Genomic DNA, 14,755 nt, shown 5'->3' on the forward strand with positions numbered 1-14,755 from the left:
GTGGTACAGAGTCCTGATCACTCCTAACTTGTGTTCCAGTGGGTGGTGGGAGTCAGACTGAAGAAGTCTCTTGGAAGAGAGACGAAACGTTTCATTAAAGAAGAACCCATCCAGAGGAYCTATACAATTTTTTTCYTTTTGATTTTTTACCTGGATTACKGAGATGCATCAGGACAGACCGTCTGCTATGTGTCTGTTAGTAAAATATCTTACTAACCACCTTGAGGATTTGAATGAAAATCTCAGAAAGTACTCACTGAAAGTACATTTACAGCTGTTTAACTTCCAGAGCCAATCCAATTCAAGATGGCCACCCAAGCAAAGCGACCGTAGCAAACTCAAAATGGGTACAACTCAGTCAATTCAACATATTCTGAGCTAAAATAAGGCGTGGTAGTAGTTAAGAGTCAYCCCCAAGACATACTTTGAGCTCGWTGAATATGTTGCACAATCTCTTTGTTTAAAATGATAGCATTTAATGTTGGCATCAACCCTGGTTTTTTCTGTTAGCAAATTATCTCATAAACCACACAACACGTTTTATTGAATCTCATAGAAATAAATCACTGGGWGCACATCTACAAGTGATTCACATTTGGAGTCAACCCAATAAAAGACTGGCTGAAGATTGACAAACACAAAAATGGCACTAATTTACACAAATTTACTGTAATGAGCTAAAACCTTTTCTTGTAACTATTTTAAGTGGYGCTGGAGAAAAGGTTTCTGAAGTTTTTTCTTGTTTGATGGGGATAATTCACGTCCAGTTTAAATTTAGTTCTCGGATGTATAAACAACCAAAACTGTCTCACTCTGTCAGAGTTGAGACTCCGTCACCGTGAAGTTCACTGGAAAAAGCTCCTCACTCTGTGAGCAAATGTTTCCTCGGCTTCATGGTTCCATTCTGGGGTAAAAATAAAAAGAAGCGGAGCGGAAAAACTTTCCAACTTTTCTGCAGAGAAGAATATACGACTGTGTTTCAGTCAGACTTTAGCTCTGGACTGTTTTCCCTTGAAGCATGAAGACGCATCATTAGGAAGGATTTGCGTATGTGGGGAAAATGTGAGGTGCCTAAATTATTTTCACATTCTTTTTTTTACATTTACGGTAAATCATCCGGTTGGGGTCTATATAAAGTGGAACTGCAATGCTTTGGTTAGATTTCCTTCTTACTGTAACTCCACAAACCCCTCTTTCACCACTTTTCTGAGCCGTCTCAGATCCACTCGTTTTGAGGCTGTCTCTTTAAACCCAAACGAGGCGCTTCACACCCTGCCCTGCAGCTTCCAGACTGGTGTATTAAACAGAGAACAAACAGTAAAATAAGCAAATATTTATATGTTTATAGAGACGAGTGTCATCTATTCAGATAAAAGTAAGGAAAGTTGTGTTTGKTAGATTATTTCTTTGCTGTAAAAATGCTTCTTGGCAATAAGCAGAAGCTCAAAACAACCAACATACTCAGCTCTACTGCTCATTCCACAAATACGTGTTCCTTACAAATGTGACACTATTTAAAAGGGAAATAACAGACTTTCCAATGATGAGATTWAWTGTCAACAAGCATTGTTACAACAAAGAAATAATCTACCAAACACAAATTTCCTTACTTTTTGTRCTTAGTTTAGYTAWGTGTGTTATTGTTTYGAATGAGCTGGCTAAGAGGATGCTGTAAATAGAAAAATGGACCGAGGACTGATCCCTGAGGTACACCACAACTCAGCTGAGTCAGTCAGGATGTGTTAGTTTTGAGAATGGAAGAAAAGCTCTGATCCACAAATGCAAACAATTCAAATTAAACCAAAACCAAACCAAACCAAACCAAACCAACTGAGCCATCTCTTCTCAGCATTGTCTGTACTGAAGATATATTTTCACATCCATGATTAGGTTTAATAAAACACGTGCAGTCACATATTTAACTGTTTGATTTTTCCTCTTTTTTCCCACTTTTCTTTCCCTGGAGGTGCAGCTGGACTGATCTTGCGGCCTGCTAGTTTCTGTGTGATAAATGATGTTAGCAGAGTGCTGCAGGATTCAGAACCAGCCACCAGGATCCAATTAGTCACTTGATAGTTTCTTTCCATTTATCTTTCAGGCACCGGCTGAATGCGAAGGTTTTGTCTCATCCACCAGCTTTGATWATTTGTTGTGTAATAAAAGAGTTTGTGGTTTGGTGATGACCTGCAGATTTGTCTTCATTGTGAAGGACAGTTATGGAGGTGGAGCCTAATTAGCTTCTGAGAACTTCAGCTCAGACTTTTCCTCCATTCAATTCAAACAAGGATTGATTTTTTTTTTACAAGGAAATCTTTCAAACGTTCTTTTAAATCTTTCACAATAATTTTGTTTTTTTATTTAAAAAAAATCAGGAATACATATTTACTGATGCAGCCATCATCAAACAGAGATGGTGAACTAAAGCAGACCGAACCTCATCAGAACATCCATAATGTGGGCCTGGATCAAGTTCAACAGTTCGAAACCAGTAAAATGTGCTGGGACTGTCTCTGCTGGAATCTGGTTCGTGCTAATCAAAAACCAGCTTTTATAAATGTCTGCTCTTTGGAGGGATTTAGTCTGCATCCAGGAGCTCCAGGTGGGATCATTTAGAAAGATTCAAGATCAGTTAGAAAGCAGCTGCAGTATGTGGATCCATCTGTGGTTGGATGTGAACAAACTGGCTCTGTWTGGAAAAGATTCATCATCCTGCTGCCTCTGAAAACACCTGAAATAAACAGTAGGACCTCTTTAATCCCAACTAATTATTAATGTAAAAAAAAACTCTGCTGGGCTTATTACTGGATCCTACTGAAAACATGTGTTTTTATACAGGAGGTGAAAGTATGTATTTTTGACTGAGATCATCTTATGTTGAGAAATGATGGAGTTCTAAACATTTTGATCAATTCTTGAAAATAACATTAAATTGCATTTCAAGCAATATTACCAAACCTCATAAAATCTAGTAGCACTAAGAGCGCATGCTGTAAATGACTCTCAACTATGACCAGATTAAATTATAACTCAGTATCTGTAAAATTTACAGAGTTATAGACATTTTTGTGGAGGATGAGGTCAATGAGCTGCGGTGGCCATCTTGAATCAGATTGAGTCCAAAAGTTAATCAGTTGCAGAGGATTAACCAGGGATTATTTTCTGAGCCTTTCATTAAAAACGTGATCACAGGTTCATGAGATATTTTGCTAACAGACAGGGTTGGCTTTAATTGGTAATGGAAAAATGTATAAGAAAAATAAAACCTTATTTAATCTTTTAGTGCTCAGAGTCTGCGTTAGTTTTGACTCTCAGCTACTATCACACCAAATTTAAGCCCAATTTCTGTCAAATTTTCTGAGTTGTAGCCTTTTATGTGTTCTGTAAATTTGATCAGCTGTGGCGGCCATCTTTAATTAGAATAACTGCAAAAGTTAATCAGTTGTAGATATGAATCCAGTGAATAATTTCTGAGATTTTTATTTAAAAAAAATTAGTGACTGATGAGATATTTTGCTAACAGACAGAAAACTAAAATCAACACACAAACAGTTATACAAAAGCAACTTTCATTAAAAATAAAATCTCAGCAAACGTTCAGTAGTCACATGTGAGGTTTGAAAAAAAAATTAGAGCTCTTTATTTTTTTTAAAGCTAAATCACACAAGAAAAAAATGGTTTGGAACTTGCCTGCATGTGGCTAAACTTTCTTTTTTTGGTTCGACCCTGTCGTTTGTGTGGTGTCATACAGCTGGTGCTGACGTCTCCCTGCTGGGACATAAATGTCCTTGTAGCTGGATTAATTTAGGAGCTTCAACAGGAAGTCATGGCAGGACGGGACACCCTCGAGTCTCCAAAGTGCTGAAATCTTCCTGAGGACGAATCTCCACCTACAGGATGGAGCAGTGGAGCCTCAGCGGAAGAGGAAGRATAAAAACCTGCATCACTTACAGGATGACATGTCGTAGGGTCAATGATTTGTCACATAGAACCGGAGCTAAAATATCTGTTGATGTAAAACCTCTGCAACATGATCTGTCATAAACTTAAAATTAAAGAAACTCTGATTCACTAAATTCACTAAAAAACAAAGAACTAAGTAAAAAAAAGTTCTCACAGTAAAGGCCATGTAATCATCATCATCATCATCAGCAGATTGTTGTAGGAACACACACTGGATGTTTTGTTTGCACTCACGCACCGTAGGGATACGGTCGTCTTGACAACTGCCTCCTCTTCAAGTTATCCTCATGTGACCAAGTGAAACCAAGAAATGAAGCTCCAGGTGAAAACAGGTCTTCATTTTTGTACACATTTTTTAAACAATTATTTCATCCAACMTATATCAGCTGAAACTAAAGAAATAATCTATAAGCAAAAATATAAACAATATTGTCTCTATTCAAAGCAATTTTGGCTAATGTACTCAGACTCAGAGTAATGACTTCCTGTTTTAACTTTGTGATCAGAACTTGTGTTTTTAAATCTGCTCATGAAGCTGCACAGAAGGCCCAACATTAAAACAGAAAGTCGTTGTTGTATAGACCTCCGTATGTCGTTTCAATGAGGTTCTAAAAGAACAGGGACATATTACAACGCTTGGTCGTTTATGCACTGCTGCCCTCTAGCGGTAAATCACCTGTATGACATGTAAAATCACCTGGTTATTTCTTTTAAACAAAATATTTATAGCTTTGGTATCCAGTCCATCATAGAACTGTGACAATCAACCTATTAAATAATGAGTAAATAATAATATGGCTWCAAGCAGGTAAAAAATTAACATGTAAGCGGAATTTTTTGCTACTTGACAAATGAACTAATATTTACAAACATTTATTGCTTGATCTAATTTGTCTGTCATTGTTGCTGTTTGAAAYTCACCCTGAACCCTTAAATATTTCTTAAAAACTCAAATGTTTACCCAAGAATTGCTTGCTTGCATGCATGCATGCATTCAAGCATACATTATATATATATATATATATATATATATATAATAAATCATTTCAATACAATCTTGGAAAAGCGATTGTGAAAAACTACTGTATATTAACTTCCAACTAATTTTTATTCTCATTTTTTCATTTACGTAATTTTATAGCTATTTATTTAAGCAGCAAAATGAGCAACACAGTCATTTAAATTATTCATTGGAAACTGGGAACTTATGTTTTTAATTTAAAACTTGGGATTTGTTTCTGCTTAAGTTGAAGTAAAAGCTCATAGTTTCACTTTAGAAAGCAGTTCTTAACTGTGGAATGGGAGCTACAATAATGGAGAATTTTAGGATGTTTTAAATAAATATCCTTCACCTTTTCAAATAATTTATACTGTATGTCAAGCACAATAAAGTCTTCATTTATAAACAGTTAAATATTGACATTATCTGTAAACTGACTGAGCTTTAGTCATTTCTGTATTGATGGTTATACTGTATTATATTATATTATATTATATATTATATTAAGTTAACTGCCAAAGACAAACATCYAGTCGAGTTTCAGTCAAATCCTTCCAGGCATCATCACCCTTTCACTTTCAGCATTTGACAATGAAAAGAAGAGAAATCCATTTACAAAAACAACAAAATAGAACTTTATTGAAATATGCCATAGTTCAAACCATCATACTTCCACACACACCATACACACATGACACACACACACACACCAGGTGATGTGGGAATCGTCTTGGACCACAGTAAGTTTCAGGACGAAACAGGAAACAGACTAAAAATGTGCCCAGAATGTGTTTGAGGTCTGGTTTAACAAAAAGCATCAGAATAAATATTAAACAGACAAAACTAACTGGGCCATTCATTCAGCTGAATAACAAACTTTTTTTTAATGTTTTTGAAAAGATTTTTGTCTTGGCTGGGGTGAAAAAAAAAAGCATCCTTTGCAAAGGAAACAAAAGAAGTTTAAAAAAGATAAGACAGCAGAGGCAGGAGCAGCAGAGGGATCAAAGAGAGTTCCACAAAGAATAACAAAGGAATTCAAAAACAAAAGTGGTACAATGTGAAGCACAATACAGAGAGAGGTCCGTTTAAAACATTACAAACGAGCACATAAAGCAGCAGCACGTGAAGACAAGAAACGCATTTTAAAGGCAAACGAAAACTATTAAAATTTGGGTGAAAATGACACAAACCACAGGTAAACATCTGAAGTCACCACAAACTGTGTGCAGTGAGAATGTAAAATATTACTGGTACATGAGCAGTGAAAGGCCACAAAAGTGTCATTATAAAACTTAAATAGAAGTATTTAAATACAAGAGAATGATGTTGATTCCTATTTAGCGTTTGTTTTATCCAACACACGCAGACTGATGGATTCTGCCTCATGAGGGTGAATACAACACAGAGTAATAACTCAACTGACTGTAACCGTGAGGCATTTCCCATTATTCTGTCCTTAGAGAAGACTAAAAGCAACATCACAAATCCTATAGGTCTTCCTTTAAAGAGTAGATGAAGTCAAACGGTAAAATAAAATAAAGATGGTAAAAATAAATTAGGTCTTGAGTGATAGTTTWGGTTCAGACTTAGCTTTTACAACCCTGTCCAGCAGGGGGAGCTCTAACTGAGACGTAACTTCTTCCTAATTCAACACACCTGTTTCCGAAGCAGCCAGGACTAAAACTAAACATGAAGGGACTAAAATACTGAAACAGGTTTCTTTTCTTTGTGGAGGGGAAAAAAAAAGGTAGATCTGCTTTAAATGTGTTAGAAACACAGTTATAGTTTCTCAGATCACACATTTAAAATAAACATTGTGTGACATGAAGGACCGAATTCTCGCTGAAGCCACTGGACCATTTTGAAATGATGCTTTCATGATCCCCAGCAAAACAAAGACAGCTTTGTTTAGACACTAAAATAAGCAACTTGGATATGCTTTCCACACCTGCGTCYGGAAGAATTTCGCTTTGAAGCACTAATTTCACACTAAAGCAGCGTTTAACACTTAATGATGATCGCAGACACCCGTGAGTCTACATGTAGAGTCGCAGCTCTGCTTTAAAGAGAGGGAGAAAAAAAAAGGCTCAACACAAATTACATTTGAGAAACCGGGAGTYGTTTTCCATTTTGTGCAAAGCAGGATTAGACAGCATTTGGATCTCTTCAAGCCCAGACCTGCTGAGCTGAACAGGTTCTTTCTGGTCCTTAAAGCCAATTCTGTGCTCAGTCCATCCACCTCAAAGCTCCGTGAYAACTCCGACATAAGATAGACGATAATAAATACAAACGCATGAAGTGACGCCTCAAAATTTTCAAAACACTACTTTTAGAGCATAAATAAATAATTTGTAATTAAAAGGTACAAGCCTTCAATGAGCGAGAAACTAGTTCAGCTGACCTTGGAGTGTGTCACCACTAAATACTTCAGGGAGTTTGGACGGTAGTAGCAGCACAAACTAACGATCACCGAGAAGTGTTCACCAGAAACCTTTTTTTAAGGCTTGAGAAGCTGGAAAAAAGATCAATAAATAAAAAATAAAAATTTGTGTGAAAAACTAATAATGCTGCAAAAATATCTGCTTCTACATGCTCCCATCAACGGTGGACACTTCAAAGTTGTTTCTTTAACCCTAAAATATCAGATACAGCATCGAGACCCTCCGCAGTGGAGCAGACACACAGTGTAAAAAGAACAACAAAGCCTGCATAAATAGTTGTGATAAATACCTGTTTCAAAAACAAAAACAAAACAAAAAACGAAGACATTCCCTGTGAGTAAAGCTTGGTTGACAGTAAAGCCCGACTTTGAGGAAATTAAAACACTAAACTCGAGTGAAGCCAACGTTGCATCTTTCCATTTTATGCTACAGCACACGTGTTCCAAGCTGAGGCTCCAAGTGACCCATCGTAAAACAGTCCTAACTTAAAGCTGCCATGTTTTAGGTCACGACTCTGTTCAGGAGAAAATATTTCTCAATTTGGCTTTTGGGAACGACCCATAATGCTGTTATTGGCAKAAGAGGTCGGGTCTGCTGAGCCAGGACCAGATCAGGATCATCTCCTGCGGGGTCCTGGGGTGAACCAGCATTAAACTCTTGTAGGCACAGGGGTTCGACCTGTACTTCTCCTCAATGTTAAAGGTCCTAAAGCCTTTGTGCTTTTCCGGGGCCAGCCCCAGCATTCGGAGACACATCCCGGTGTAGACGTCGTCTATTGGGTAGAGCGCCACATGCCGCGACACGTTGAGGAGGCGAGCGGCGACGTCTCCGGAGTAAAGGTAGCCGCCTCCTCCTGCGTACGGAGGGTATGTACCAACGTACATGCTCTCTGGGATGAAGTACTTCACCTTCTTGTCTCTGTGAGGCCCTGCGTTTGTGATGACGTCGCCGACAAACAGGTCTCTGGCTTTGGGCTCTGGTAGGCCCTTGAGGAAGTTCAAGATGCGGTACGTGTTGACGAAGACGTCGTCGTCCCCTTTGAAGATGAACTGAGCGCCGGCGCAGCGAGCCTGAATCCATTCCAGAAACAGGACCTCCTTGACGGTCAAGTTAAAGAACGAATCCCGGAAGTCCCACTGGATGATGTCTCTATGGCGGCTGCTCTCGTAGTGCACCATCTCGGACAGGTCTGGGTGGTGGTCCACAGATGTGGTGTTGCCAAGAAGGAAAACGGTGACCACCGTTTTATTGGCCATGGCCCCTGCTCGTCCCCAGGACTGACGAATGGCCTGGCGGCGATCAAAGTGCGGCGCGAGGGACTTGACCGCCAGCAGCAGGAACGGCGGCTCTTTGCAGATCTCCGGCTGGTCCCGTATGATTGGATAGGAACGGCAACGCATGTAAAGCAGGAAGTCCTTAAAGCGATTGGGTAGGGAGTTGTAGTCCTTCACCTGAGTGGTAACTTTTAAATCAGGCTGACAGAGGTCAGAGGTCAAAACAGTGTCATTGATCCAGTCAGGAATGTCTGCGCTGCTGGAGTTTGCCAGTAAGATGGGACTGTTCTGAATGTCCAGGATCTGCTGCTGGCGGTTCCAGTAGGCAGGGCTGGGGACCAGTTTGGCCCAGAAGGCTTTGGAGGGAATGCGGAGCTTGTTGAGCCCATTTTTATCTTGCCCGCTGTTTCGAGCGATGAGAATGAAGATGAAGAGGTTGATCATCACCACCATGACACAAAACTTTAACTTCCTCCTCAGCAGCGCCATGGCAGGGCTGCGTTAGACACCACCTGGGTTGAAACAAAAACACACACACACACAAAATGAAAATTTAGAATTGAAACTTTTTTGATTATGAAACAGCTGGTGGAGAACAACAAGTCAATCTTTTTTAATTTTCATTTTATGCCGTTGTACGTTCATAACTTAGAGATGATGGAGGCAGTAAAACAGTCGTAAGAGCCAGGTTATGATGTGCAACCATGTCCTGGGAAGCAGGGACCTGAACCACAGACTCTGCTGCAGGATGTGGGCCGCAGTTCTCTGAAATGCCTACTTTTACAACCACAAAACTGCTTTCACACATACGCTTCAGGGTGCAAATTTCTGTTGAAAACAGGTTGTATTTACCCAAAGCTATCAGGAAGAAACTTCAGAGAAGCTAAATATCCTGTGCGTGTTCTTGTCTGAGAAATGAGACCACCGACAGGACATTTAGCTTTGATCTTCTGACACACCCTCGCAGCAAACTATAAAACCTCTGCACTGAAGTCACAAAACCTCTCAGTGATGAAAAAGACATCAACAGCTGAAGATCATTGTCTTTCTTAAAGACGTTAGTGGGGGGTGGTGTTTTCCAACATGGCTAAACCAGTTATTTGTCAAATAACCACTCTTTGTTTAACATTTACAGCTCTTTTATCCCAGTTAATCATCCAGCTTAACTTACAAGAATGCAGTTTGTTGATGCATTCATGTTTACAGCAGCTGATAAGATAAACTACATCACACTAGATTTTATGCCTAAACTGCCAGTGAAGGCAAATTAAAGTACACAAAACAAAAATCAATTAAGTTATAAATAAAAAAAAGTTTTGCTTGATTTCTATTACAGTAATACAGTTATAAAGTGTTAGACAGAATAGGGTGAATGAGGACGATGACTAGTAAATATTGCGTTTCATGAAAGCCATGTGTTTAAAAAAGTGCGTACGTATTAAAAACGTCTGGTCCGCATCAAGTAAACCAAAACAAGACATGAGGACAACATGTGAGCTGGAGGACAACAAAGCAGCCTTTCAGGAGGTCTGACTCTGCTTCAGGTTGCTGTTCCAGCAGGGTCACACATACGGATGTTCATGGTCGGATCATTTCTCGGGGCTCCAACGGGCCCTTACCATTTCAATAAGTGAAATTATTGTGGTAGAACCTGTTTGGACCAAACTGCTTCATGGATAATAAAACACCAGAAGCACATGTTCAACTGAACTTAACATTTAATTGGGAAATAAACTTCTAACWGTTTTCTATGTAAAACAGACGGAAGGATAAACTCAGTCTGAACATCTGACAGATGTTATGATGATTTTTTTTACTTTGCTGGGATAAAAAGAAATAAACAGTCATGCTGGCAGCTCGTCAAGCAGGACCGTTGATTCAAGGAATGCAAATACAGAGAATCTGAGTCATACTGCTGACTGCAACTCACAACAGAAAATACTGTATACCTTTATCGTATCTGTACAACAAACCCTTTACCCCACGCTGTTCAAAATAATGCTAGCAGAGAAATATGAAGTGAAAAGATAACTAGATATTTAGTTACCAGTTTTAAAAAGTGCTTTTTAAGAAGTTAAAATTGATCAGCTGAGTTCATGTCCTCTGAGCTCCTGTGTTTTCCTTCTCAGCCTCCTAGCAACAACTCAGCACTGCTTTACTCCTGTTTGTCCTCTGTGCTCCATATGCCTCAGTCATCCCACTCCTCTCTGCACGGCCTCCATCGTCCATCCAGATTCCTTTAAATCTGCTCAAATGGGCTTTGATTAAATGGTTTAAATGTGGGAGCAACGAGAGATAAGGACACTGGTGGTAGGTTACTAAAAGGGACGAGCAAGGACACTCCTCTTCCTGTCTTTTTCTCGTGGATAATTAAGCTTCCCCTTCGAGTACATCCCACACAGACATGAAGACTTCTGGGAAACAAGTAGAAGGTAGGCTTGTTGAGAAAAAAAAAGCTGAACATGAGACCCAGCTTCAGGATAAATAACCCCACAGGATGAATATATGAAAAAATAAAAAAAATAAAAATCTTTCGGCTAGATGTCTCGCAAAATACACAAAATGTGTTTTCCCTCCTTCAAATGTAGAGTTTAACTTTGCAGTGTGTTGATTCTGCAGCTTTACTTGTGGGTGTTTTTGATTTGAAAAAACAAAACAAAACAAAAACAAAACAGAGCAGCGCATCAAAATATTTATTCTAAATGAATATAAAGCTGGCGTTCACAAAATTGTTGGTTCAGTCTGAGCCCGAGAAGGYGGAGAAAAACTAAACAAGACATAACTCTGGCAAGTTCTCAAAGTTGCTGCTCATTTTAGCGTAACTGCTGAATAGCTTAAAGGTGGTAACCTCAAGGCTCTGTCACTTTAAGTGCTCTAATGTTGAGCACAGTACAGTACTATAAATAACGACATGTTCAGACAGCACATATAGCTCCCTGAGAAAACATGTTAGGCTGACAGTAGGYAGGCAGAGACGACATGTTTACAGCCAACAAAGAGCTAAAACAGTAAAAGATAAAAACATTATAAATGACAGCAGCAATCCTTGAAGGAATTCACTGCCCTCCACTTTGCATGCTGAAGTTTTCAACAAAGATGCTACATGATCTGTTAGCACACTGTGTTGGTGATGAGTTTCATCAACTAACCACACCAAACGTTATCTTAATATCTGTAAACGTCACTGAGCTTTAACCCTTTTTGCATCGGCTACAATCACTCAGCTGTGGTGGCCATCTTGAATCAGGCATCAGTTTTGGACGCACATTTAATGATTACTTTCTGGGACTTTCTTTAAAACTTGTCCTGTGGTTAATGAACTATTTGGTAAAGGTTAAATCTTATTGCGCTACCAAAAACGTTTTATAAGCACAGAAAGTAAGATTTTTTTTTTGTTTTTACACTGCCCACTTAACATTTGCCTCACTCCAGCAGGAATATAGAACTGTTTTAAAGTTATGTCCTTGTTTACTAGGACATCATATCCAGGGTGTGTCCAGATCTTATATAAATTATTGTAAGAATTTGTGATTGGGGGCCCTTTTGTGCCCTCGGATGGGAAGAACCACAGCACTGTAACAATTTATGTTTGTGTGAATGAAGATTCAGGGCTGAGCACTGGACTGGTTTCCTGTGTCTGACTCTGGTTTTCATTGTGCACGCTTCCTTTCAGTTCAACAACTGAAATATTTTAAGCTCTGTCAAAATATTTCCTCTAATTCAGACTTTGCTGACTAAACACCTGTCCTTTTGTAACCTTAGTTTATGCATTGCCTGCTTTCACAAGGAGTGCTATCATATATTACCATTCATTTATCCAGGCAAATCCCATTGAGATCACAACCTAACATGCATATTGTTGATCAAAACTAAACTAAACTAAACTAAACTAAATTAAACTAAACTAAACACATTAAATATTCAACCTTCACTGTAGCTGTATGTTAATGAGGTGGGGAAATAACTTGAAACATGTCTCCGTTAAGCACCCAGCACTTCAACAGCAGTAAGAAAACCTGAGTGCACTACCACAGAGTCACTGCCACCTGGATGTGAAAGTACCCACACAGACAACACAAGACTGTATTTGAATACTGTGGTTTCCATCAGATAAAAGGTAAAGTGGTGAGAGTTTTCACCTGTTGGATGGGGGGAGGGGGGGATGGGCATGAGGAACCCAGGAACAACGGCAGGTTAAAGGCGTGTGTATGTGTATGTGCGTGAATCACTATATACCAAACAAATAAATGAGCTTCATGTTKGYGTTTTCATACATCAATAATCTAGKTTTCAAAAACTTCAACRTGTAGAACTGTGTCCCCCAAACAAACAATGCAGGTMCAGCACCCTTTTTAAAAGCACATAATGCACAATCTTACCTGTGCAGGTGAGTGGTGCACTCAGCTTGTGTTGTCCTTAGCGTTTTGCCTCAGTCGTGTTAACCCATGCTTGTCTCCACCCTCTGGGAACTGTGGCCAATGGGGAACATGGGTTGGGAAGCTGAGGTGGAGGGAAGGGGAGGTGGAATAAACCTGAAAAACAGACAGAGGGGGACAAAAGCACCGACAGGTTTAAAAAACTGTGCTTGATGAAAACAAACTTGACAAATATCATCCTGAGAAAAGATGTTTTTATTACTTCATACAAACTGAAAAGTTATCTATTATTAGCACAGTGAGTTGCACCACTAGGCTGTATAGTTTGCGATAATCAGTCACCTATTGCTTTTTTTAAATGAGCAGAAAGGTTATATATTAAAATCAGCAAAGCACGTTTTAAAACTATTTCCTCAGTCCTACCAAAAGAAAACATTTGCAGCCATTAATCATTTACACTAAACCCAATCAGCTCTGCTCAGGATGTTGTTTGTGGGTAAAGAGATTGCTCTAATCCTCGATCTTAATTGTGGAAAATCAGATTTCTTATGCACAAGACAAAATCAATTCTCTGCTGAAGTTCCTGGAGCCTGGTGGACCCAAATGCAGAAAAACATCCTGACTGGCTGCAGTTGCATAATAAAGACATCCAGAGCACATTTTATGCAGAAGGGTAACATCCGTGATCTAAAACAGATCCATAGTACAGTAAACATAACAGGCTGTTATTGCTTCCTCACTGGGGATAACCATGAGTAATTGCAGCGTTTAACAGAACCAAGTTACAATTTATTTTTACATATAGTAAGTGGTAGACTTGACAAGTTTATTTCTTTAAAGATATTCCATTGAATTTCAGAACTGATGCCACAAATGGTTTTTTTTTACTATGAGATACATTGATGCACACAAGTCTATTCCATTCATGCAAAAAAAATAATTGTAAGGATGTCGATGCAATAGTCTACACTCATCTTTCTTTTTGACCTTTTCTGCATGTTGTGCCTGGAACATCAACCCCAAGTATGCAAAGTAGTAAACAGCTTGATGGTCAGCTGAATTTGGAAAACATGTGTCCTGCATTTTTCCTATAAATGAGGCTGAATCTTAATACAGATAAAGCAAACATAGACAGTAATAACAGATAAAGCAAACATAGACAGTAATAACCCAAACAACTTGTTGAATATGTCACTTTGTATATTTGTCGTGCTACCAATAGGGATATCATGCAAAGACATTCAGTTACAAAACGAGTGGGTTTGGTTAATAAATGACCCACTGGTGTTTTAGTTAGATATGGAGTTGCCAACAGATAGCAATGACATTACTTTTTACTGTTTAACCTCCACAGCCAGATGTCTAGAAATATTTCACTGAAAATCCCTTAACATTGAAATGTTTAGATTTTTGGTATGCAGACTAGTGYTGTACCAAACGATTATTTTCTAATCGATTAATCTAAYGATTATTTTTCARTTAATCGATTATTCTAACAACAAATCTAAAAGTTATTCTGATGTGAGTGCACTGGATATTTAAAATGTTTTCATCAAATTAACAAGAACAGTTCTTTAATATTGTAATATTTTCTGTAATAGTTTTTTCATGGACACAAAATATGCACTCTAGAGTCAATTCTTTAACAAAAAACGCTTAAAGGCACAGTGTGTAGGATTTGTTGTTTTCAGCGACATCTAGTGG

General features: G+C 38.7%; 1 protein-coding gene across 1 annotated transcript; it reads right to left on the bottom strand.

Annotated features, from left to right (window-relative positions):
* Positions 1 to 5,571: 5,571 nt before the first annotated feature.
* Positions 5,572 to 13,207, bottom strand: LOC106535648 (N-acetyllactosaminide beta-1,3-N-acetylglucosaminyltransferase 2; the record flags this gene model as incomplete). Its single annotated transcript, XM_014032706.1, is given in 2 exon segments — positions 5,572 to 9,187; positions 13,055 to 13,207. A coding segment is annotated over 1 exon segment (1,194 nt). The 3' UTR covers positions 5,572 to 7,970.
* Positions 13,208 to 14,755: the final 1,548 nt, after the last annotated feature.

Source organism: Austrofundulus limnaeus, unplaced genomic scaffold (genome assembly GCF_001266775.1).
Source record: "Austrofundulus limnaeus strain Quisiro unplaced genomic scaffold, Austrofundulus_limnaeus-1.0 Scaffold1518, whole genome shotgun sequence".
NCBI lineage: Eukaryota > Metazoa > Chordata > Actinopteri > Cyprinodontiformes > Rivulidae > Austrofundulus > Austrofundulus limnaeus.